The sequence below is a fragment of the Elephas maximus genome, chromosome 2, assembly GCF_024166365.1.
Source record: "Elephas maximus indicus isolate mEleMax1 chromosome 2, mEleMax1 primary haplotype, whole genome shotgun sequence".
Lineage (NCBI taxonomy): Eukaryota > Metazoa > Chordata > Mammalia > Proboscidea > Elephantidae > Elephas > Elephas maximus.
The window spans coordinates 70,419,261-70,442,163 of record NC_064820.1 but is presented as its reverse complement, the minus strand read 5'-3'; the positions used below and the strand labels follow the sequence as shown (position 1 = coordinate 70,442,163).

At 38.2% G+C, this 22,903-nt stretch overlaps 3 protein-coding genes across 7 annotated transcripts in view; 1 reads left to right on the top strand and 2 right to left on the bottom strand.

Annotated features, from left to right (window-relative positions):
- The window catches only part of TRAPPC13 (trafficking protein particle complex subunit 13), a 45,349-nt gene extending 32,186 nt beyond the window's left edge, over window positions 1-13,163 (bottom strand). For 4 of the 5 annotated variants that reach the window (XM_049864461.1, XM_049864472.1, XM_049864482.1 and 1 more), the window contains exon 1: window positions 12,661-13,163. In XM_049864461.1, the coding sequence (XP_049720418.1) occupies window positions 12,661-12,706 (46 nt within the window). In that variant the 5' untranslated portion in view covers window positions 12,707-13,163. Of the gene's footprint in view, window positions 1-9,793; window positions 9,884-12,660 lie in introns of those variants that run through there. The other variant, XM_049864500.1, reaches the window with a different exon arrangement.
- On the bottom strand, window positions 7,710-9,879 carry SHLD3 (shieldin complex subunit 3). Its single transcript, XM_049864588.1, has 2 exons — window positions 9,794-9,879; window positions 7,710-9,072 (listed from the first exon to the last, which is right to left on the bottom strand). Exon 2 carries the CDS (start codon window positions 8,953-8,955, stop codon window positions 8,200-8,202), a length of 756 nt encoding a protein of 251 aa, XP_049720545.1. The 5' UTR covers window positions 8,956-9,072; window positions 9,794-9,879; the 3' UTR covers window positions 7,710-8,199.
- Window positions 13,164-13,316: 153 nt separating the features above from the next.
- The window catches only part of TRIM23 (tripartite motif containing 23), a 51,972-nt gene continuing 42,385 nt past the window's right edge, over window positions 13,317-22,903 (top strand). The window contains exons 1-2 of the mRNA XM_049864394.1: window positions 13,317-13,538; window positions 20,087-20,249. Of these exons, the coding sequence (XP_049720351.1) occupies window positions 13,458-13,538; window positions 20,087-20,249 (244 nt within the window). The 5' untranslated portion in view covers window positions 13,317-13,457. The remainder of the gene's footprint in view (window positions 13,539-20,086; window positions 20,250-22,903) is intronic.

Sequence of the window (22,903 nt, the reverse complement as noted above, 5' to 3'; positions counted from 1 at the left end):
ATCTTTGAATCTAAGGTGTGTCTCCTGCGGGCAGCATATAGATGGATCGTGTTTTTTAATCCGTTTTACCACTCTGTCTTTTTATTGGTGCATTTAGCCCATTTACATTCAGTGTAATTAGATACATATGAGTTTAGTACTGTCATTTTGTGTGTGTGTGTGTTGTTGACAGTTTCTTTGTTCCACTTAATTTTCTGTGCTGAGTCATTTTTCTTTATGTATTTACATCTTTTTCATTGTTGTCGATTTTGTAATTGCTGAGTCTTTATGTTTTTCTTCTTTTTTACTTTGACGTGTAGGCTTGTTAGTTTCTTTTATGGTTACCTTAAAATTTACTTCTATTTTCCTAAGTTTAAACCAATCTTTTATTTCTTGATATAGCCTTAACTTCCTCTCCATATGAAAGTTCTATGACTACACTATTTAGTCCCTCTTTTTTGTTTTAATATTGTCATCTTCTACATATTGATGTCTCTGTTTTCCTATTTTCAGGGTTTTGGCTTTGACCGATTTTCGTGACTTTCTTATCTGGGTTGATATCCGGTTGTTCTGTCCTGTGTTCTAGACTTGGGTTATTATCTGATATTATTGATTTTCTAGTAGGAGGACTCCTGTTAGCATTTCTTGTAATTCTGATTTGGTTTTTACTAACTTCTTTAACTTCTGTTTATCTGGAAATGCCCTAATTTCACCATCATATTTGAGTTTTGCTGGATACATAATTCTTGGCTGGCAATTTTTTTCATTCAAGGCTTTATATGTATCATCCTATTACCTTCCTGCCTGCACGGTTTCTGCTGAGTAGTCAGAGCTTGGTCTTATTAACTCTTCTTTGTAGGTTACTTTTCATTTATCCCTAGCCACTCTTAAAATTCTCTCTTTATCTCTGGTTTTGGCAAGTTTGATTATAATGTGTCTCAGTGACTTTCTTTTGGGGTCTACCCTGTGTGGGGTTCAGTGAGCTTCTTGGATAGATATCCTCTCATCTTTCACAATATCAGGGAAATTTTCTGCCAACAAATCCTCAATAATTCTCTCTGTATTTTCTGGTATCCCCCCCACCCCCGATACTTCAATCACTTGTACGTTATTCCTCTTGATAGAGTCCCATGTAACTCTTAAGGTTTCTACATTTTTTAAAATTCTTTTATCTGACTTTTCCTCAAATAAATTGGTGTCAAGTGCTTTATCTTCAATCTCACTAATTCTTACTTCCACTGGCTCAATTCTGCACCTGCGACTTTCTATTAAGTTGTTTAATTCTGCAGTTTTATTTTTAATCTTTTGGGTTTCTATTTGCTGTCTCTCTATGGTTTCTTGCAGGGACAGGTGTCTGGCTGCAGTAAGGGGTTATGTGCTGAGCAAGGTAGGGGGCTGATGGCTGCCCCTGAGGTACTGGGTGGAAGGCACCGAAACACTTTTTTAAAGTGACCCTGAGTTTATCCAAACATGCCATCAACTTATTTGCTTATAGGCTCAAACTTCCAATATACAGAAGTCCTGTACAACTTAATTTTTGCTAATCCTAAGGTTTTCTAGAGGATGAGAGGGTGGCAAAGGAACCCTCCATTAAAAATAAAAAATCTCCAAGTGATATTAAACCTCCTTCCCGCATATTTTCAAAAGAGGATAAAAATCAACTTAGGGGGAAACATTTGGTAGGCCATACTATCATCTTGTAGACTTCAAAGAATATTACCATGAAGCACAATTCACCACATTGCAGATTCTTAACTGCAAATGAGGAAACTGAGTAATATACAACCATCCCATTCCTTGAAGTTTTAAATTAACTAGGGTTTCACTGTAGTTGTTCATAAGACAATCCAAACTATGCCAAATTCAAATACAGATTTGAAACTCAGTATTTCTTATGTTACAAAGAATTAATAGACATCAGAATTAAATACAATGTTAGCTGGAAAAGACAAACACCTATAATAGCAAGGTTTAAAAAAAAATGACAGAAGAACAATAAAGCACTGATAATAAATAGTAATCTTGTAATGTTAATGTAGGTTCTCGGTTTAAAAAAGTTACCCATTTCTGTCTCCTAAATTAAGAATCAAAGATTATCTTTAGTCAAATATTTCCTATACACAAGGCATAGTTAACGCCATGGTATAGAGATGCCACCAGTGGAAATCATAAAACATACACCATATTTTATTTACTTATGAACAGGTTTCATATAAAATCTTATAAAGCACTTTCATACATCTTCAGTAAAAAAGACAGGCCAGAGGTTACCAACTAGTGAGCTGCCCCAAATTATACTTGTGTATACATTTTGTTTGGTCAAAGATTAAAAATAAAAAGTGGTGTTTTCTTCAGGTCTCAAGTTCTTAACCACATTCTACATTCTTACCCGTGTAGCTCCTGAACGCATTCAAGTGTGTGAAACTTAAGATTAATTTTGGCATTATGAGCAGATTAAGTCAAAGTGAATCATTATGCAGGAACTCATCTCAGAAATTTTTAAAAAACGGTCTTTATTTGGTAAGTTGCAAATTAAGTTAAATTTGCCTAGGATCAGGACAAAAGTAAAAAGCTTACAACCTGGATGCCCTCCGCATCATATCTTTTTTATTTGAATTAGATTTAACATTTATTTGAAGACAGACAGGTAGTGGGGAGAAATAATATTACATTACTGCTGCCACTTTCCTAGAGAGAAAATGCTGGTGGCATTTTACCATATGCCCTTCAGATGCACCTTCCTGTGTACTTCTGTGTTTTCCCAGTTTATTTTCACGTCTGTAACTTAACACTGGAACGCAGAAATGCTGCTGAGTCCTCACACTCATTGCTATCGAGTAGATCTGGACTCACAGTAACCAAGGCTACCCCATACAGTTTCCAAGGCTGTAATCTTTATGGAAGCAGACTGACATCTTTCTCCCATGCAATGGCTACTGGGATTGAACCACCAACCTTTTTTTGGTTAGCAACTGAGCACTTAACCACTGTCCCAACCTTTAAATATTCCAAGGCTTCAAAGAAGTAATAATGGGATTAAATTACTTCTTAGGCTGCAATTACTTAAGTACTGTCCAGGTAGATGAAAAATGAAATCTCATATCTTTAAGATCATGGCACTATTTACATTAAAATTCAATCTTCCGTTTCCCAGCTCTGAATTACCTTTTCATTGTTCTCAGAAAGGTAGATGGCAATTAATTTATAGTCAATTAGAAAAACTTACATCTGCCAAGGCAAAGAATCTGAAGAAAAGATAAACTAAATCTGAAGACAAAGAATCTCTTTTTAATGTGTGATTTTTGGTACCTTAAGTTTTCTGCTCTATGTACATTATTCCAATATGATAAAAATATCATAAGAAAAAAAACACTGCATTTTATGCAAGCGACCCTGTCTTATGATCACCTACTTTTTAACCCTTGATTAGCATCCTTATGGTAAATAAGACCTAAACAACAAAAACCAAACCCACCATTTATGACTGCCTAACAATGTCAAGTGACTCTTATTTGCACACCTGCTGGCAATACTGAAGTTTCTCCAGCAGACTTAGTAGAAGAATAAGATTTTTCAATTAGAAGAGGAAGTAATTACTAAAAAGTTGCCCCTATTTCATTTTTTCATTCAAAGACTACTAGAAGCATTCATAAACATGATTAGTATTTTCTAGACAAGAGTCTCTTTTGAGACAGAAAAAAGTACTAGAAATAATTAAGAAAAAAACCATATTTGACTAGAATGAAAACCATCAGAAGATATCTCTTTAGTTTCAAATGAGTGGACTCCTTGAATTTTAAGCAACCTCAGCCAGTTCACACTATAAGAATTCTTTCGAAGAGTATATTTACCCCGTATTATTGAGCTCCTCCACCACTTGTCTGTCAATTTGTCATACTGTGGTGGCTTGTATGTTGCTGTGATGCTGGAAGCTATTCCACTGGTATTTCAAATACCAGCAGGGTCACCCATGGTGGATAGGTTTCAGTGGAGCTTCCAGACTAAGACTAGGAAGAAGGACCTGGCGATCTACTCTAACAAACCTGGCTGGTGAAAACTTTTTGAATAACAGCAGAACATTGTCTGATATAGTGCCGGAAGATGAGCTCCTGTCTGGTATAGTGCCGGAAGATGAGCTCCTAGGTTGGAAGGCACTCAGAATACGACGGGGAAGTGCTGCCTTCTCAAAGTAGAGTTGACCTCAATTACGTGGATGGAGTAAAGCTTTTGGGACCTTCCTTTGCTGAGGTGGCATGACGCAAAATGACAAGACACAGCTGCAAGCATCCATTAATAATCACAATGTGCAATGTACAAAGTTTGAATCTAGAAAAATTGTAAGTCATCAAATATGAAATGCAACACATAAAGACTGATATTCTAGGCATTAGTGAGCTGAAATGGACTGGTATTGGCCATTCTGAATCAGATAGTCATATGGTCTACTATGCCGGGAAGGACAAATTGAAGAGGCATGGTGTCACATTCATAATCAAAAAGAACATTTCGAGATCTATCCTGAGGTAGTACAATGCTATCTGTGACAGGATAATATTCATACGCCTACAAGGAAGATCAGTTAATCAACTATTATTCAAATTTATACACCAGCCACTAAGGCCAAAGATGAACTAATAACTGAAGATTTTTACCAATGTCTGCAATCTGAAATTGATCAAATATGCAATCAAGATGCATTGATAATTACTGCTGATTGAAATGCGAAATTTGGAAACGAAGAAGGATCAGTAGCTGGAAAATATGGCCTTGGTGAAAGAAATGACACAAGAAATTGCATAACAGAATTTTGGAAGACTAACAACTTCTTCACTGTAAATACTGTAAATACATGTAGACTTTGCTGGATGGAATACACAGAAATCAAACTGACTATATCTGTGGAAAGAGACAATAGAGAAGCTCAATATCATCAGTCAGAACAAGGCCAGGGGCTACGGCAGAACAGACCATAAACTGCTCCTATGCAAGTTCAAGCTGAAGCTGAAGACGATTAAAACAAGTTCACGAGAGCCAAAGTATGACCTTGAGTGTATCCCACCTGAATTTAGAGACCATATCGGGAATAGATTCGACACACAGAATACTAATGACAGAAGACCATATGAGTTGTGGGATGATATCAAAGATATCATACACAAAGAAAGCAAAAAGTCATTAAAAAGACAGGAAAGAACAAAAGACCAAAATGGATGTCAAAAGAGACACTAAAACTTGCACTTGAATGTACAGTAGCTAAAGCAAAAGAAAGAAAAGATCACGTAAAAGAGCTGAACAGAAGATTTCAAAGAGCAGCACAAGAAGACAAATTATATAATGAAACGTGCAAAGACCTAGGGTTAGAAAACCAAAAGGGAAGAAAATGCTGAGTGTTTCTCAAGCTGAAAGTACTGAAGAAAAAACTTGAGCCTCAAGTTGCAGTACTGAAGGATTGTATGGGGAAAATACTGAACGATGCAGAGTGCATTAAAATAAGATGGAAGAAATACGTAGACACTGTAGCAAAAAATGATTGACATTCAGCCATTTCAGGAGGCAGCATATGTTCAAGAGCCAATAGTACTGAAGGAAGAAGCTCCAAGCTGCACTGAATGCACTGGTGAAAAACAAGGATCCAGGGACTGACGGAATACCAATTGAGATGTTTCAACAAATGGATGAAATGCTGGAAGTGCTCACTCATCTATGACAAGAAATTTGGAAGACAACTACCTGGCGAACTGACTGGAAGAGATCCCTATTTGTACCCATTCCAAAGAAAGGTTACCCGGCAGAATGTGGAAATTACCAAAAAATATCATTATTATTGCTAAAGATAATGGAAAAATGGGTGCAGCAGTACATCAACAGGGAACTGCCAGAAATTCAAGCTGGATTCAGAAGAGGATGTGAAATGAGGGCTATCATTGCTGATGTCAGATGGATCCTGGCTGAAAGCAGAGGATACCAGAGAGATGTTTACCTGTTTTTTATTGACTATGCAAAGGCATTCAGCTTGTGGATAACAAATTATGGATAACATTGTGAAGAATGGGAATTCCAGACACTTAACTATGCTCATGTGGAACACGTACATAGATCAAGAGGCAGTTGTTAGAACAGAACAAGGGGATACTGTGTGGTTTAAAATCGAAAAGGTGTGCATTAGGGTTGTATCTTTTCACCATACTTATTCAATCTGCATGATGAGCAAATAATCCGAGAAGGTGGACTATATGAAGAATGTGGCATCAGGACTGGAGAAAGACTCGTTAATAACCTGCAATATGTAGAGGACACAATCTAACTTGCTGAGAGTGAAGAGGACTTGAGCACTTACTGATGATGATCAAAGATTACAGCCTTCAGTAGATTATACCTTAACATAAAAAAAAAGAAAAAAAAATCCTCCCAACTGGACCAATAAGCAACACCATGATAAACGGAGAAAACACTGAAGTTGTCAAGACTTTCAGTTTTTGGGATCCCTAATCAATGTCCATGGAAGCAACAGTCAAGAAATCAAACGATATACTGCACTGGGCAAATCTGCTGTAAAAGACTTCAAAGAGTTAAAGAGGGCTAAGGTGCTCCTGACCCAAGCTACAGTGTTTTCAGTGGGCTTAAATGCAAGTGAAAGTTGGACATCGAATAAGCAGTAAAGAAAAATTGATGTATTTGAATTACAGTGTTGGTGAAGAATATTGAATATACCATGGACAACCAGAACAAATCTGTCTTGGAAGAACAGCAAGAATGCACCTTACAAGCAAGGATGGCAAGGCTTCATCTCTTATACTTGGGGCATGAGTCCCTGGAGATGGACACCATCCATGCTTGGTAAAGTAGAGGGTCAGCAAAAAAGTGGAAGACCCTTGATGAAATGGACTGACACAGCAGCAGCCAACAATGGGCCGAAGCATAGCAACAATTGTGAGGATGGTGCATGACTGGGTGGTGTTTCGTTCTGTTATACAAAGGGTCACCATGAGTCGGAACCAACTCAAGGGCACCTAACAACAACAAGAACACTGAACTCCTACCATGCCAATCACTGTGCTACAAGGCAAACAGGTATGTCTTCCTAGAGAGTACAGTGTTACTGGTTTTTCTTAGGAAGTTGGTTTGACTACTTGATAGTAGTTAAGCCCATTATGAGGGCAAGGTCCACGTTTGTCTCCTTCCCTATTATATTCTAGTACCTAGCATACGGTAGGCATTTAAGTTTGTTAAATAAATACATGCTTACATGCTTTTTCAACAACTACTTTATTCTATAATCACTTTGGGCATTTTCACAGTGATGCATAAAGCCAATTATAACATTTTGCTTCTTACAGGAAACAAGGGTAAATCCCACAATGATTCCAGCCAAGTAATAATCAGTATCAACAGTCATTAAGATCAAATTACCTGCATTAGAATAAATAAAAACTTAACCAATTATAGCCTTAAAGATATATTATGGCCTTGAGCAAATCATACTTATTTGTACCATTTTTCAAAACAACACATGAACTCCTATCCATTACATACCTTTGTAAACATCAGGAAAAATTTGGGCTGGTCTAGTATTTTGAAATACACTCATGTCACTAGAACAGCACTCTCATAGAATTTAAATTATAATAACTGTTGTTAGTCTTTCTTTAAAAGAACCATTATACTTTGAATAAAGAAAAAATACTGTAAAACTAGATTTTGAGGATTTGCCAAAATTCAAACTATTCACCATAATTCATAGGAATATCTAATTCCATCAATGGAAAAGTAACAAAACGAAAAGAATAAAAACATTTTACCTTGAAGTTCAGTTTAAACAATAATATTTCATAATTCATTTAAAAGAAGCTTGCTAATAAGGAGAACCCACAACGTTCCTGACCTAATTAACAAGCCTCACAATTTACTCAATACAGTATTTTTGCATATAAGGTGCCCACATATATACCACTCAGAAATGATGAAATTAAGTAAAACAGTTCTGGTATAGCAGGTGCGTTATTTGTGAAAAAATATGATATTCATTTCTGAGAGTGTATGTATGCGATATGTTTCTGGGATACATTCACTTACTACCACACAAATTTTTTCCCCACAATGTTAAGAAGAGGCTAAAGAGTCAAAGAAAAATTAAAAAACTTGTAAAAAAATAATTCATCTCAATATTTAAATCCTACTCAGTTCATTCAGAATATCCTTTTTGACAATAGGTAAAATTCACTACATACTAAAAATAATACCACATTTATGCACAAATAAATTCATTTTTCCAGTAAGAGCTAATCTCACTTTAAGAAGATTTCCCACATATTCACAGTACATAATATCACAGAATACCCATATTTGGCCTAAATGTCTCTGAATTGTAGCATTGCAAGACGGAAGTTCTTTGTGCCTGATGATTCGATTGAGCTTTGTCCAAACGTCTTCCAAAGTTTGGTTGTCACAAATAGTCTGTTCTATTGTCCATCTAGCTCTATAAAATGAGTGCAAATTTAATGCCTTCAAAATACCTTGCAATTTTTTAGATAAAGGAAAAATCTTTTCAGTACAATTACTGTTGGAAACTGTAACACTCCAAGACCTCTTTAAGTGCTGTTTTTCTGTTCCTGATTGTTTACCCAGATTTCCAGAACTAGTCTGTTCACCTAGTGTGTGTGACCGGATTAAATGATTCTTTGTTTTCAAATTAGGTTGAAACTCCAATAGATCTACTGTGCAATCATAACTCTGTGATTTAACATCACGTTCTAAAATGGTCAAGTGCCGTTTCACATCTTCAGCTGCCTCTTCAGAAATCACAGGTGGTGATCTCTTAGGTTTAAGCATAAATTTAGACTCATCATGTGGAAACCAAGGAATAAATCTTGATAGCTGACGAGTAGGAAAGTCTTGAATTGCTTTTTCCACAATTTTTGGCAGTTGTGTGGGATCACTCTCATATGGTCGATAATGTAATATTACTTCTGTGGTCATTCTGCAGTAATCCAGTTACTCTTAATGACGAGAAAATTTTAGCCGAGCTCCTCAGAGCTAGAATGTAAATTGTAATTACAAGACTGTCTCTCTTTCCAACTCAGAGGGAAACAGGACCTAAAGTGGAAGTATTGCAAAGAATAAGATATGGTAGGGATAGCCTGCACACAAACAGGCAGGGAAGAAAACACAAAAATCAGCCCCAATATGATATTTCATCTAAGTGACTATTGGTAATTAAGAATGTAATCTACTACAAACTTCAAAAAAAATCTCTCTTACCAAAATAAGGGATCTGAATTAGACACTTTGTAAGATTGCTTCTAGTTTAAAAATCCTAGTAGTCAAAATGTTTAACTCAACAGATAAAAGGGTTTTGGAAGCATTGATATTAATATAATAAGTAATACTATTCTTAAGACAAAGACATTCAGAGACAAGGAGTCAATCAGTGATTCTCCAAATCCAGGACCCACATGAGGATAACTAACAAAAATATAGTAATACAGGTATTTCAAAATTTGAGACATCTTGATTGACAATGAAAATCACTATGATTTTTAATCTACCTGAAATAAAATTGAACATTTTACACTGTAAAATTAAATGAATTGCCCCAAATAAATATAAGGACAGAATACTTAGAGATTTTCTCATTAAACACTAAAAGCATAAATATGCTTTAACTTTCAGTTTTAACCAGGCTAGGAACTGATTTTGTGACAGTCTCCTCTGATTAAGTGGGGCACTTAAGCAGTATTAAGACCCTCAGTACCATGGTCCTGATGAATTCAATGATTTCCAATTTGGAGTAGGAAATTGTGTAAGAAGTCCAGACCTTTATTGTTTCTCCTGGTTCAAGAAGTCCCCAAGATGCTTCGAATTAAGTCAAGAATAGTAGGTTCCAACATATAGCACACTGGCACAAGAATGGAATCTTCCAGAGTCTGCAAGTTAGGCTTCCTAACCAGACCCAAAGCTGCAAGATCATAATGCAGGTTCTTTCATATCTTAACTACTGTAGAAAAAAATAAGAGAATGAATTCCTTCTCCCCAAAAGATATCAGAAAATTATTTAACAAGCTAGGATGTCTGTAAGTGGGGAATCCTGTCATGATGTCACAATATTCATTTGACTACTGTCACATTCTGAAGAGTCAGAAGAAGTAACTAATCTCACAATGATTCTTTACACCTATTGATAATGTCCACTGACTAACAGATTTGACAACCCTCAAGTTCATAAATGACTGTGATCCCTAACATCCACATTTTTATATGAATCAAAATATAGGATAGTATATTCTTTTAAGAATTAACAACGCTTTCATTTTTTTCTTGCACCATCTTTATACTTTCACACAATAATATATGACATTGAAAATTCCTTCACTGTCTCCACTTATTCACTGTTGTACTGGAAGGACAAATGAAATTACTAGAGCTCCTTTCAAACAAAAATTCTCTATTTTCAAGCATAAAAAGATACTGGCTCAATATTTTACATATTAAAATATAAGACAGTTAACTTACATGACTATTTAAATTGATATATTTGCCATCCAACAATAAAACTAAAGCTTATGAAAATTCTTGATTAACTAAGGACAATAGGAAAGAATGATGCCAAAGAGCTTTAATAAAATGGAAACTATCAGTGAATTTCAAAGCACACATCCTTCTAGGCTGCTAAAATACTCTTTCCCAGGCATCTCCTGTTTTAGAAAACAATAACAAAAAACTAAAAATTCACAATGGCAACTAGTCTCTGTAAGAGCGGAACTCAACTGTGTTTAGTAGCTTTTAATTTGTATAAAGTCACACTTTGCAGCTAATAGAACTGTTTCAAATTCACATCAAAGCAGTCAGTAATGATCTCTAAAATGCTGTTGCCTCCATTAGAAGACAACATAGCATCTTGTAAATATGGAAACAGACCTTGTGTTGAAATACTGCCTCAATCACTAAAACTAAAAATTTATGTGATATTGGAAAACTTACTTAAACTGAGAGATATGTATTACCTATTCCACACATACTTGATGTGAGATTAAGAAGAAAACCAACCAACCACCCACCCACCCACCTACCAACAAACCCATGCCAATTAGTTTCCTTTCTCCAGAAATAACCTATATCAGTCCACACCACTTGCTCAGGCTTAGAGGTTCCTTTACTATATTACTTAATATTGTGGTGCTTCCCAGTTCTACAATCAGGACAGTACTGTTAATCCCAGGCATCAGTATATGATTTATGTCATGTTACATATGGGACTGGTGAGTTCTAGTATACTTGATGCCTACATCATAACAGGTCCCTAAAAATGGGTGCCATAAGGAAGGTGTCACGGATTGAATTGTGTCTCCTCAAAATACGTGACAACTTGGTTAGGCCGTGATTCCCAGTATCATGTGGTTGTCCTCCATTTTGTGATTTTCCTATGTGTTATAAATGATCTCTGCCTGTGGTTTAAAAAGATTAGGGTGGGGTGTAACACCCTTGCTCAGGTCACATCCCTGATGCAATGTAAAGGGAGTTTCGCTAGGGTGTGGCCTGCACCACCTTTTATCTCCCAAAATAAAATGAAAGGGATGCAAGCAGAGAGTTGGGGACCTCATACCACCAAGAAAGCAGTGCTGGGAGCAGAGCGTGTCCTTTGGACCTGCTGGAGAAGCTCCTAGTCTGGGGGAAGATTGATGACAAAGCCCTTCCTCCAGAGCTGACAGAGAGAGAAAACCTTCCGCTGGAAATGATGCCCTGAATTTGGACTTGTAGCCTACTAGACTGTGAGAAAATAAATTTCTCTTTGTTAAAGCCATCCACTTGTGGTATTTCTCTTATAGCAGCACTAGGTGACTAAGACAGAAGATAAGTGAAATTCAACTTAATTCAAACGTCTTATGAGCATTTCCTCAGCTGAGTCCAAGAAGACAATGGTAAGCAGACATTAGAATATCCAAGAGATAAAAAGTGCATTTGTGGTAATAGAAAACAGATGAAATAAAGCATAATACATCTGAAATAAATAGTTTTTCTAAAATAGGAATTCCAGAACAACTCGGTCCTGCAGCTTTTTCCAAAATAATGGTCTTATTAAATCATTAAACTTATTCAAAACTGTTTTACCGTGTACAGAAAATCAAAGTCGACACGATCAAATTTTGGACAAAATCCCCACAGACACAATACTGTGAAGTAAACTGCAGTTAAATTTTAATAAACCTTAGTTACACGTTGTAATACTATGTATTTCTAAATCCTTGGCACTTTTATCATGCAACATTAATTTTACAGATGAAAATGAAGCCTGGTAACTTCGTCAGTGCCACATAAAGAGACAAGAGAGATGGAAAACTGACTTTCCAAGCCTACTGTAAATCATTCTAATAACAAGGATATCCCCGGGACGTCAGCTTCTGCGCTAAAATCTGGTGACTACGGCAGCCTAGATTAGAGAAAGTAACGTACCAGGTACATATACAGAGGATGGCTCTCAAATCTAAAAAGTCAAGAAGCCAAATCGCTTTCTCCCGCTCGGCGCCAAGGGACAGAGCAGGAGAGCGAGCTGAAGGCTGGAGAGCGAGTCCTTAAGAAGGACTAGGTCTATACCCCAGACGCTAGGTTTATGTGATAAATGTTTCGAAAAATCGTGAGAGAAGATAAGAAAACAGAAAAGGGGGAGCCAGATTCGCAACAGTTTACCTTTCAGCGCCAGCAGATGCTCCTGTTTAGGGGGATTCACTTCCATCTTGAACGGCACTTTGGACCTCAGCCTACCGGGACTGAAGAGGTTCAGCCTCACCCGGAAGCTAACAGGAAAGCGCACGTTTGGCAAGACCGGGTGTCAAACACACTTCCAACGGCTCCTTTCTGCTGGTGGTGCCTTAAATTCTGTTCCTTTTACTCCCGTTATGGGCCCAACGGCTCCTTGTCACCAAAGCCATCCCTCATTTCTTAGAGACCTATACACAAAATGCTTCTCCGTTTTCCAGCCACCATCATACATCCCGATTTCATTAAATACAAGGTTTCCCAAACTCCTATACTGCGGGAGCAAAAAAGAGAGAGAGAGCGAGAGAGAGACGGATGGCAGGCTGGAATTTGTAGTTTATTCAAAACCGCATGGCATGCAGGGAGATGTAGTTCCTGGCTTCCGGTTTGCAACTTGGAGAGCGGGGCATTACAAAACCGGAAGTTTCGCCCGAAGACGTTATTTCTTCTATTTTATCCCTTCTTTTTTTCTTGACCTTCTTCTACCAGGTGCAGCGTCCTTAATAATAAAAAATATATAACAAGCGCCAGTGCGCAGAGCAGTGCAGCCAAACTTAGCCACTAACTGGGAAGGACGAGGCGCGAACAAGCCAGTGGAGCGGCGCGCCGCGACGTCGTACTGTGCCTGTACGCCAGAGGCGCGCGCCGAGGCGTCTGGGTAGTGAGCTCTACTCCGCCTGTCAGCTGAAGGCTGTAAGGGCTGGATCTGCGGCGCTGCTCCTCCCAGGATGGCTGCCCTGGTTGTAAACAAGCCTGGAGCGGGACTAGACAGTGGCCGGCAGGGCAGCCGGGGGACGGCGGTGGTGAAGGTGAGGGACCTTGCGTGCTCTGTTCACCATCGGCCTCATCCCGGCATCGGCATCGCGGCGGTCCGGGCTTGCATGGCGGGAGGCTAGGCCTCTGGGCCCCTCTTTGCTTTAGAAGCACTGCCCTCCCCTCTGCAGCATATATCCCTGTTGGCCTAAAGTTGACTGCTTTTGTTCATGCCAACTTTCTGCTTGGCATCGCCAACAGGAACATTTGTAAAAAGGAGCCTGTGGGTCTGTGAAAGTGACCTGGTCCGGCCATTCCCCAGGTCCTCTGTTTTTAACTCAGTTCAACAGGCATTGATTAGCTTATTTTGTTTTTAATCGAGCCACTACTATTGCTAGGTAATGTGTTAGGTGTTTTATCTTTAGTATTTATTATGAGATATTTTTTAATCCCCATATCACAGGTAAGGACACCGAGGTTTATGTTAAGTAACAGTGCGTGGTAGAGCCAGGTTTAATTGGCTCTAAAGTGTGTTTTTCATCACCGCTACTACTTCTATAATCAGACATCTATTATTGGTTGAACTGCCCCCTCCACCGTTGGTAGTACAGTTTGTCAACATTCTTGAGAAGTCTCTAGCTGAGCATTAATGCTAGAGTTTATGAATTGCAGCATGCTTCAAGTTTGGGATTCTAGCATGTGTAAGTGCTTCAAAGTGCACTTACCAGAAAGTCAATCGAAATACATGAAACTTATTTTTATCTTCTACTATGTATATGGACAGATCTGGAAAGAGGCTTGATTTCAGTGGCTAGTAGAGTAGCTTTCAGAATCTGTTATCTGAGAGACTGGTAATTCTCATTCTTGGCTGTATATTAGAGTCGCTGGGGGGTTTTTAAAAACTACTGATAACACCCCTCTTTCCTCCATTCTGATTCAATTGACATGCATATATTCAATTGACATGCATATATTTTAAATATTCTCAGAGCTGATGTTAATGTGCAGCTAAATTTTAGGACCACCGGTCCATATGATACCGAGTTCTTTTAAGATCTTGAATAATCTGCACCTATAGTTTTTTTTTAACCTAATGTTGGTTTTCTATGACAGCAAATTATATACTGCTATCAATGAATATTGGTTGCTGTTGATTCATCTAACCTTTGTATATTAATGAAGATACTTTGAAGGTACACAGAATGTCAGAGATGCAGAGGGGCTCTCCTACTATTAGACATGTTGTATGGTTAAGGTATTTTACTTATTAAACTTTTTCTAAGTAGAGAATACCTGCATATTGTTCTTGTGAATTAACTTGAAGTTGAAGAGGATTTATTCCCTACTTGGAGTGGGTGCCTTTGCTGTACCTATTTTTGTTACCCTTTTTGCTGTTACAATCTCTAAAGTGTACCAGAGCCTGATGTAACTCCAGATGTTGCAGGACAGAATTTGAGATATTAGAGGCTCACCTTGTTCATTCTCACCTTTTCATGTTCAATGTGCCTGTGCTGCACACCAAAATCATCCTTTTGGGAAAGACCTTCATGCCATCATTTTTAAGAAGTATGGAGACTTACATATTTGTTTTTTAAATCATTGTCATTTTCATAAATGAAAGCAAGAAGTATTCATAGGAAGGTAAAGGCTGAAATACATAATGCTAATAATATATAGATAGCTTCTTGCTTAATGAACATGTTGTTAATCGCAAGGTTTCATGATTAGAAAAACAGACACTAAAATCTAATATTATGAAATCATTTGTATTTACATAGGAAACATGGAAAGTTTCTTTTGATTAGTCAACCGTCTTGGCCCTTTAAAAATATATTCTGGATTATTAAAGTTGATTTACATGTAATAAGTTGGAAGCCCCCTTTGCCGTATTTGTAAAGTTTGTAAAATTAGCTTTTTTTCCCGTCTAGTTCTTAATTTCTTATGCTGTAAGCCACAATTCCCATTCATAAATACTGAAGGATTTTTTTTTTTTGCTCTACTACTTACTGAGTTCATGCAAACTCTAGTAACTTTATTTTTGGACCTGTGTTTAGTTTATTGATTGAGTTTCCCTAGTATTGTTTGAAAAACCTATGGTAGCAACATGAGTTAAATTCTTTTATCTCACTCAGTGATTGGGTCAGATATATCAGATATGAATGAAGTAAATGAAATTTTAATTTGGTTCTTTGGAGTTTATTGCCATAAACAAGTTTAATTTATTATAATATCACAACAGTGAGAACATTTATGGAAGTAGATTCAGCAGATTTTCCTCTGACACATAAAAAATGTTGCATTTATTTTGTAATATCCAATTCTATTGTGCATATCTTTTCTGTATTTAATTGAATTTTTGTGAGGATATTTAAGTGAAAAATTTCCCCCCTTTATTTTTTTCTTTTTAAGTGTAGGATAAATAAAAATGTGTATATGTGTGCATGTGTGTGTGCATGAGGGTGTAATATATATATAATTTTATGGCCACCAATACCCCAGCTATCCAGTGCCCTTCTCCGTATGAAATTAATGTTCCAGTGTTACCAGTTTCCTGTGTATCCTCCTAGAAAGATAGTATGCATATATAACAACATATATGAAAATGTGTTCCCTCTCCCACTACTTTTATACAGAAGTTAATATATCATGTATATTGTTTATTACTTTGTTTTATTTATATGGAAATCATTCTGTGTGTGTACATAAAGAACTTCCTAACTCTTCCTCGCTAGGCAGCATAGTTTAGCACTATATTGATGTACCATAATTTATTTTTCAGTTATGCATTGATGGACATTTATTCTCCAATCTTTTCCCGATACAGACTGTGCTATAAAGAATGACTGTCTATATAGGTCTTGTCACATATATGTGATATATTTGTAGGAGAAATTGCTAAAAGTGGAGTTACTGAGTTCTCCAACTTTGATATTGACAATTGCCTTCCATAGAGGTTGTATTAGTCAATAAGCATTTCACAACAATCAGCAATGTGTAAAAATGGCATGGAGTCAAGAGCTTCTCTAACTTTAGGGGGAGGAGAGAGAATCAAGACAAGCATCAGCCCAAAGCTGATTCCTATGAGGTGGAGGTCAGACATACCTCTACTCTGCAACCTTTTTTTTTTTTTTTTTTTTACCAATTCTGACACTAGCCATCCCTCCCAGGGCACCCTCTACCTCTCTGCTGGGCTCGATAATTCCTTGCAATGGCCACACAGAACTCACAGACCATACTCATGATTGTGGGGTTTATTAGGGAAGTAACATGTTACAACTCAGGATCAGGATCAACTTGGAGGCAACAGAAACAACTCAGGATACAGTTCTTCAAACAGGACAGCTTCTTGGTCATGCCAAAAGGCAGACCCCTCTTTCTACCTGCTGAGGACAAACTCCTCTAGGCCCCCTGAGGACAGGCTCCTCTCATTCCCCTCAGAACAGGCTTCTGTCAAGGCTCCTCTTTGCCCCCTCAGGATAGCCTTTTCTTGGCTGTGCCCGCAGGCAGCCCTCTGCTGCTGGGCCTTTCTTAGGCCTGGCATCTGCCCTGCTCAGAAAGTGTTACAAAGCTCTCTAGCTCCACTGATAAGTGCCTGGGGGTACCCCACTCCTCCAGCAAGCCACCAGCCTGGAGGCACTCATCTCTGTCACTGGGTCTGCATGTCCACTGTAGCCACCTTGATCCATGAGCCGAGAAGCCCACTGCACCATCTAGCACTGGTCTCCTGGTTCTCCTGCCACCATTTCTCTGCTGCTGGACTCTGCCATGCTTGCTGCCACTTCTCATTCATCTTGTGGCGTCTCACACCCTCTCCAGTGTTATAGCTCTCTTTGTCTCCTGCATCTAGGAGGTTCTCAGCATAGGGATCTGGGTCCAAGGGACATGCTCCTCTCCTGGCTTGTTTTGATGGTAGTGAGGTCCTCTGGGGTTGGCTCCCTTTAAGCCTAGCAGGATGACAGAACTGTCCAATTCCCTAAAAGGGTTCCATGCACCTTATTTGCATAGTCCCATGCCCCTTAAGAGTTCTGTATACCTTATTTGAATAGTCCCACCCACAAGGATTTCATACACCTTATTTGCATTACTAGAAGGCTGTCCAGTCTCCTTAGTGGGCCACAAGCACCTTATTTGCATAGTCCCACCCTGTCATTTTCTGAGAGTTATCAAACAATGGCTGGAAGAGCCATATAAAGTAACTCATCGCACCGCACAGTGTATGACAATGTCTACTTTTCCATGCCTTCACTAACACAAAGTGTTATCAACCTTTTTTTAATCTTTGCTAGTCTGAAGAAAGGTATCTGTGTAGATTTAATTTGCATTTTCTTATCCGGAGTGAGGTTGAGCATTTTTTCATATATTTAAAGAGCTGTTTTATTTCATTTTCTGTGAACTGAGTTTACATTTAGGCTTCTTTTGAACCATACTGAGCAGTTAGGCAGTTATGAAATAAAAGTTTATTTATAGTAAAAGATGCTTGCATTTCAAACATGAGGCCAAATTGCAAAGTTAAGTAAAATTTTAATGGATTCAGTCTGATTTCTGTCCTGGCTTGCTTTCTTTTTTTAACCTTGTGCTGTGTGTGTATTGAGGGGAGGAAGGTTCTGGCAGTTCTGGCTGAAGTATACTTAAATTTTTATTTTGTAGGACATTGCAGGGGAGGGGAGGTGTGAGAGAACAAAGGATAGCAGGTCATTCAGTTGGACTGAGCAGTAGGTAGACCTGAGGTATAACATAAGGTTATTTAGGAACTTGGTGGTGTATTAAAAGAAAAAAAGGATCTGGTAGAAAAATACCTACTTAGCTGTTTTCTCTGCATTAGTGTAAAGAAAGAGGCATGAAACAGTTTGTCATATTCTGGGAACTACAAGTTGTTTGATACAATTGGAGCAGAAGATCTGAAGGGCCTGGTTAGGAAGTGATTTTTGTTGTTTTTGTGTGCCGTTGAGTCGATTTCAAAGCATAGTGACCCATAGGGCAGAGTAGAACTGTCCCATAGAGTTTCCTAGGCTGTAATTTTTATGGGAACAGGTTGTCAGGTCTTTCTTCTGTGGCGCCACTGGCAGATATGCACTGCTGACCTTTCGGTTAGCAGCTGAGTGCTTAACCATTGTGCCACAAGGGCTCCTTATGAAGCAATAGGGCAGGGACCAGATTGTAGCATGTCTTGAATGCCAGGCACATGAGTGTGAGGTACAATTTGGGGTGCAGTTTGGGTATTTTAAAATATTAATTAAAGCTGTGGAACACATCAGATATATTTAGAAATAAAAGTACCAAAATTGTTACCTTAATATAGTTTGTTGACTATGAAACATAAACTCAGCCCAAGAGACAGAAAGGGCCACATTAACTAGAGACTTACATGATCCTGAGACCAGAAGAACTAAATGGTGCCTGGCCACAACCAATGACTGCCCTGACAGGGAGCACAACAGAGAACCCCTGAGGGAGCAGGAGAACAGTGGGATGCAGACCCCAAATTCTCATAAAAAGACCAGACTTAATGGTCTGACTAAGACTAGTAGAATCCCAGTGATCATGGCCCCCAAACCATCTGTTGGCCCAGGACAGGAACCATTCCCGAAGCCAACTCATCAGACAAGGATTGGACTGGACAATGGGTAGGAGAGAGATGCTAATGAGGAGTGAGCTACTTGCATCAGGTAGACACTTGAGACTCTGTTGGCATCTCCTGTCTAGAGGGGAGATAGGAGGGTAGAGAGGTTTAGAAACTGCCAAAATGGTCACGAAAAGAGAGACTGGAAGGAGGGAATGGGCTGACTCATTAGGGAGAAAGTAAGTGGGAGTATGTAGTAAGGTGTATATAAGTTTATATGTGAGAGACGGACTTGTTTTGTAAACTTTCACTTAAAGCACATTGAAAATTATTTTTAAAAAAACAAACTCCTGGGCCAGGGTATTAGAATATGCCAATTCTTGTAGCCTTTCTTTTGACTGACTGTGTGGCCTTGGATAAGTCATTTACCTGTAGTTGGAACTAAATGAACAAAATATTTTTAAACCCAGGGCCATATTTAGTTACAAAGAATAAGGAATTGAAGTTTAAACTGATTACTTTCTTCCTTTTATATGATGTAAATGGCTATTAGAAGATACTTGAAAATTACATGCAGTCTTTTCTTAACAAGTTTGACATTTATAAAGGTAAATTGTCATCGCAGCACAAATTTCAAATTATTTTAGTTCAAATTAATGATGGTTTACTGGGGTTTAGGCAATTGCAGAGAAATTGCTTAAGTACTCAACTTCCTTAGACTTATATATTGGTGTTAAAGATCCAGCTCTTACGGGGTCTTAGTCACCATTTTTAAACAATAAAGACAATGTTCATTTGCATTTATTATCTTGGTCCCAAACACTTAGTATTTTAAGGAGATTTCACTGTGATACAATTTTGGAGGGGTCTGTCAGATGAAATGACAAAAAGTAATTTAAGGTTTTACAACCCAAGCCTTTTTTCTATGGAGGAATAATTTGTCTGATGTAATTGAGTCAATATATTAGACCAGTTTTTGTTAACCTAAAATGTGTATGCTTTTAAAGTCACTTAAAATGCGCATGTTCCCTTTCTAAATATTAGGTGCTGGAGTGTGGGGTTTGTGAAGATGTCTTTTCTTTGCAAGGAGACAAAGTTCCTCGTCTTCTGCTTTGTGGCCACACAGTCTGTCATGACTGCCTCACCCGCCTACCTCTTCATGGAAGAGCCATCCGTTGCCCCTTTGATCGACAAGTGACAGACCTAGGTAGGAAAATATGTATGTATATATATTCAAGATTTTAAAATGTTCATGTAATATAAATGTCTTAGTAAACAATTTCTTCCCACTTGATACTTAAAGTAATAAAATTGCAAGGAGATTTTAGAAGGCCTGGATTTCTATTAAGGTTAGTAGTTGTCTTAGTCATCTAGTGCTGCTATAACAGAAATACCACAAACGGATGGCTTTAACAGAGAAAAGTTTATTCTCTGAGTGCAATAGGTTAGAAGTCCGAATCCAGTACACCAGCTCCAGGGAAGGCTTTCTGTCTCTTGTCAGCTCTGAAGGAAGATCCTTGTGATGCAACAGTCTTCCCCTGGTCTGGGAGCATCTCAGCTCAGGAACTTCAGGTCCAAAGGATGCGCTCTGCTCCCGGCACTGCTTTCTTGGTGGTGTGAGGTCCCCACTCTCTGCCAGCTTCCCTTTCCTTTTATCTCTCTTTTTTTTTTTTTATAATAATTTTTACTGAGCTTTTCCTTTTATCTCTTGAGAGATAAAAAGTGGTGCAGGCTACACCCCAGGGCAACTCTTTTACATTGGATCAGGGATGTGACCTGGTAGAGGTGTTTCAATCCCATCTTAATCCTCTTTAACATAAAATTACAAAATGGAGGACAACCACAGAATACTGGGAATTGTGACCTAACCAAGTTAATACACACATTTTTGGGGGGACATAATTCAATCCATGACATTAGTCTTAAAAACTAATCCAATCTTAGTTACTGATTTTACTTCATCTTCTGAGATGATTATGTTCAATATTTGTGTAAAAATGGCATGGGGGGTGTGTCTGACTTCCTCTCACTTCCCGGGCAGAGGTGGGGTCGGGGCGTGGAAGTAGAATCAGTATCAACAGCCCCAGGTTGCTTCCCATGACATGGAGGTCAGACATACCTCCTCTCTCCACCATCTTTACCGATTCTGACACCAACCGTCCCTCCCACGGCACTCTTTACTTCTGTACTGAGTTTGATAATTTATTTTAATGGGCGCACAGAACTCAGAGACAATACTAACGATTATGGGGTTTATTAGGGAAGTAACATTATAATTCAGGCTCAGGAACGCTCAGGATACAGTTGTTCCATCAGGACAACCTCTTTTCAGCTGTGCTCACAAGCATACCTCTCTCTGGCCCTAGGCCTCTGCCCTGCTCAGGCAAGTGTTACAAAGCTCTTTTAGCCCCTGCCAGCAAGTGCCCAGAGGCACCTTACTCCCCAGTAAGTCTTGGCCCTAAGGCACTAAACTTTCTTACTCCTTGGGCTGGGAAGTCTACTGCACAGTCTCCTGCCAGTCTCTCCTGCCACTGCTTCTCTGCTACCGCACAGCTCTCTCTGCCTCTTGGGTCCAAGAGCGTCTCAGTGCAGTGATCCCAGGTCCAAAGGACGCACATTCCACTCCTGGCTGTTCTTCCTTACTGGCTTAGTGGTGGGATATCTGCTCTCTGCTCTGGAATTTGCTCTGTTTTAAGGCAGAACTGACCAATCCCCTTGGTGGGCCACAATTTCCTAATTTGCACAGCCCTGCCCAATCACCTGGGTGGGAATTGCTAGACCATGGCGAGAAAGGCCACACAAAAGTGATCCATTGCATTACAACTTGTATGTGAAAAGCTTTAATACACCTGAAGAAACGTATGCTCCTTATTCAAAGAAATAAGAATATTTGTCACAGAGTAAATCATTTGCCTGAACAATGTTTTCTTTATAAATGAATAAGTAATGAAAATACAGATAAGTAATTTGAGTCTCAACATGTTTTTATTTACTCACTCAAGAGACAGAAATGTTTGTTATTTGTGATACCCATCTCATATTTCCTGTTAAAATGTGAGGTTAAAGGTCTTGTGAATCGCTTTCACTTTCCTGCATACTTTTAAAACTTCATATATTTCAAAATGAATTATTACCTTGGGATACCAGATTTGGAAATAACAACATTTATTAACATTTATTTGAACAGTTATTTTACAGACCTAAGTTCCGTAAGTTTCTTCTTTTTGATAAGGAAATTTTCTTCAAAATAGGTATTTTAAGATTGCCATTTTTTTTTCAGGTTAGTAGCAGTGTTGTTTTAAGACTTCTTTAATTTATTCATGCTGTATGTCAAGTGGAACACATCAAAATAATTTATCCACTAAAAAAAGGAAGTGAATGTCTAGATATTTAGACTGGTAAACTTTAATATGATAAGAAACTTGTTTTAAAATGTTTTCTTGTAGAGAAAGAATAGCATTTCTTAAAGATTTGGTGGTATTTGATGTAAATAAGTAGTACACCCAATTTGCCTGACTAATATGGAACAGTGAAAGCATTATTATGGATACTATTAACTTACTATTAGCCAGGAAATAACGGGTGGGAGAAGGTGTCTCTATTTTGAGATTCTTTTTTGTGAGCTTTTATTCTCTAAGACATACACATATCATACAGTTTTCTTTACATAAGACTAATTTATAGAAACGGTGACTTTCGGTGAAGAATAGACTTTTTTTCAGTGCCATTTTGAAAGGGCATTGCACCTTCTTTATAGTCATGTTAGAAGGTGGGTTGTTGCCACCTTCAACTTTTAGTTAAACTAGGAATTTATGACAGGGCATGGTTAGTCATATCCTATGTTGAAATCGAACTTGATTG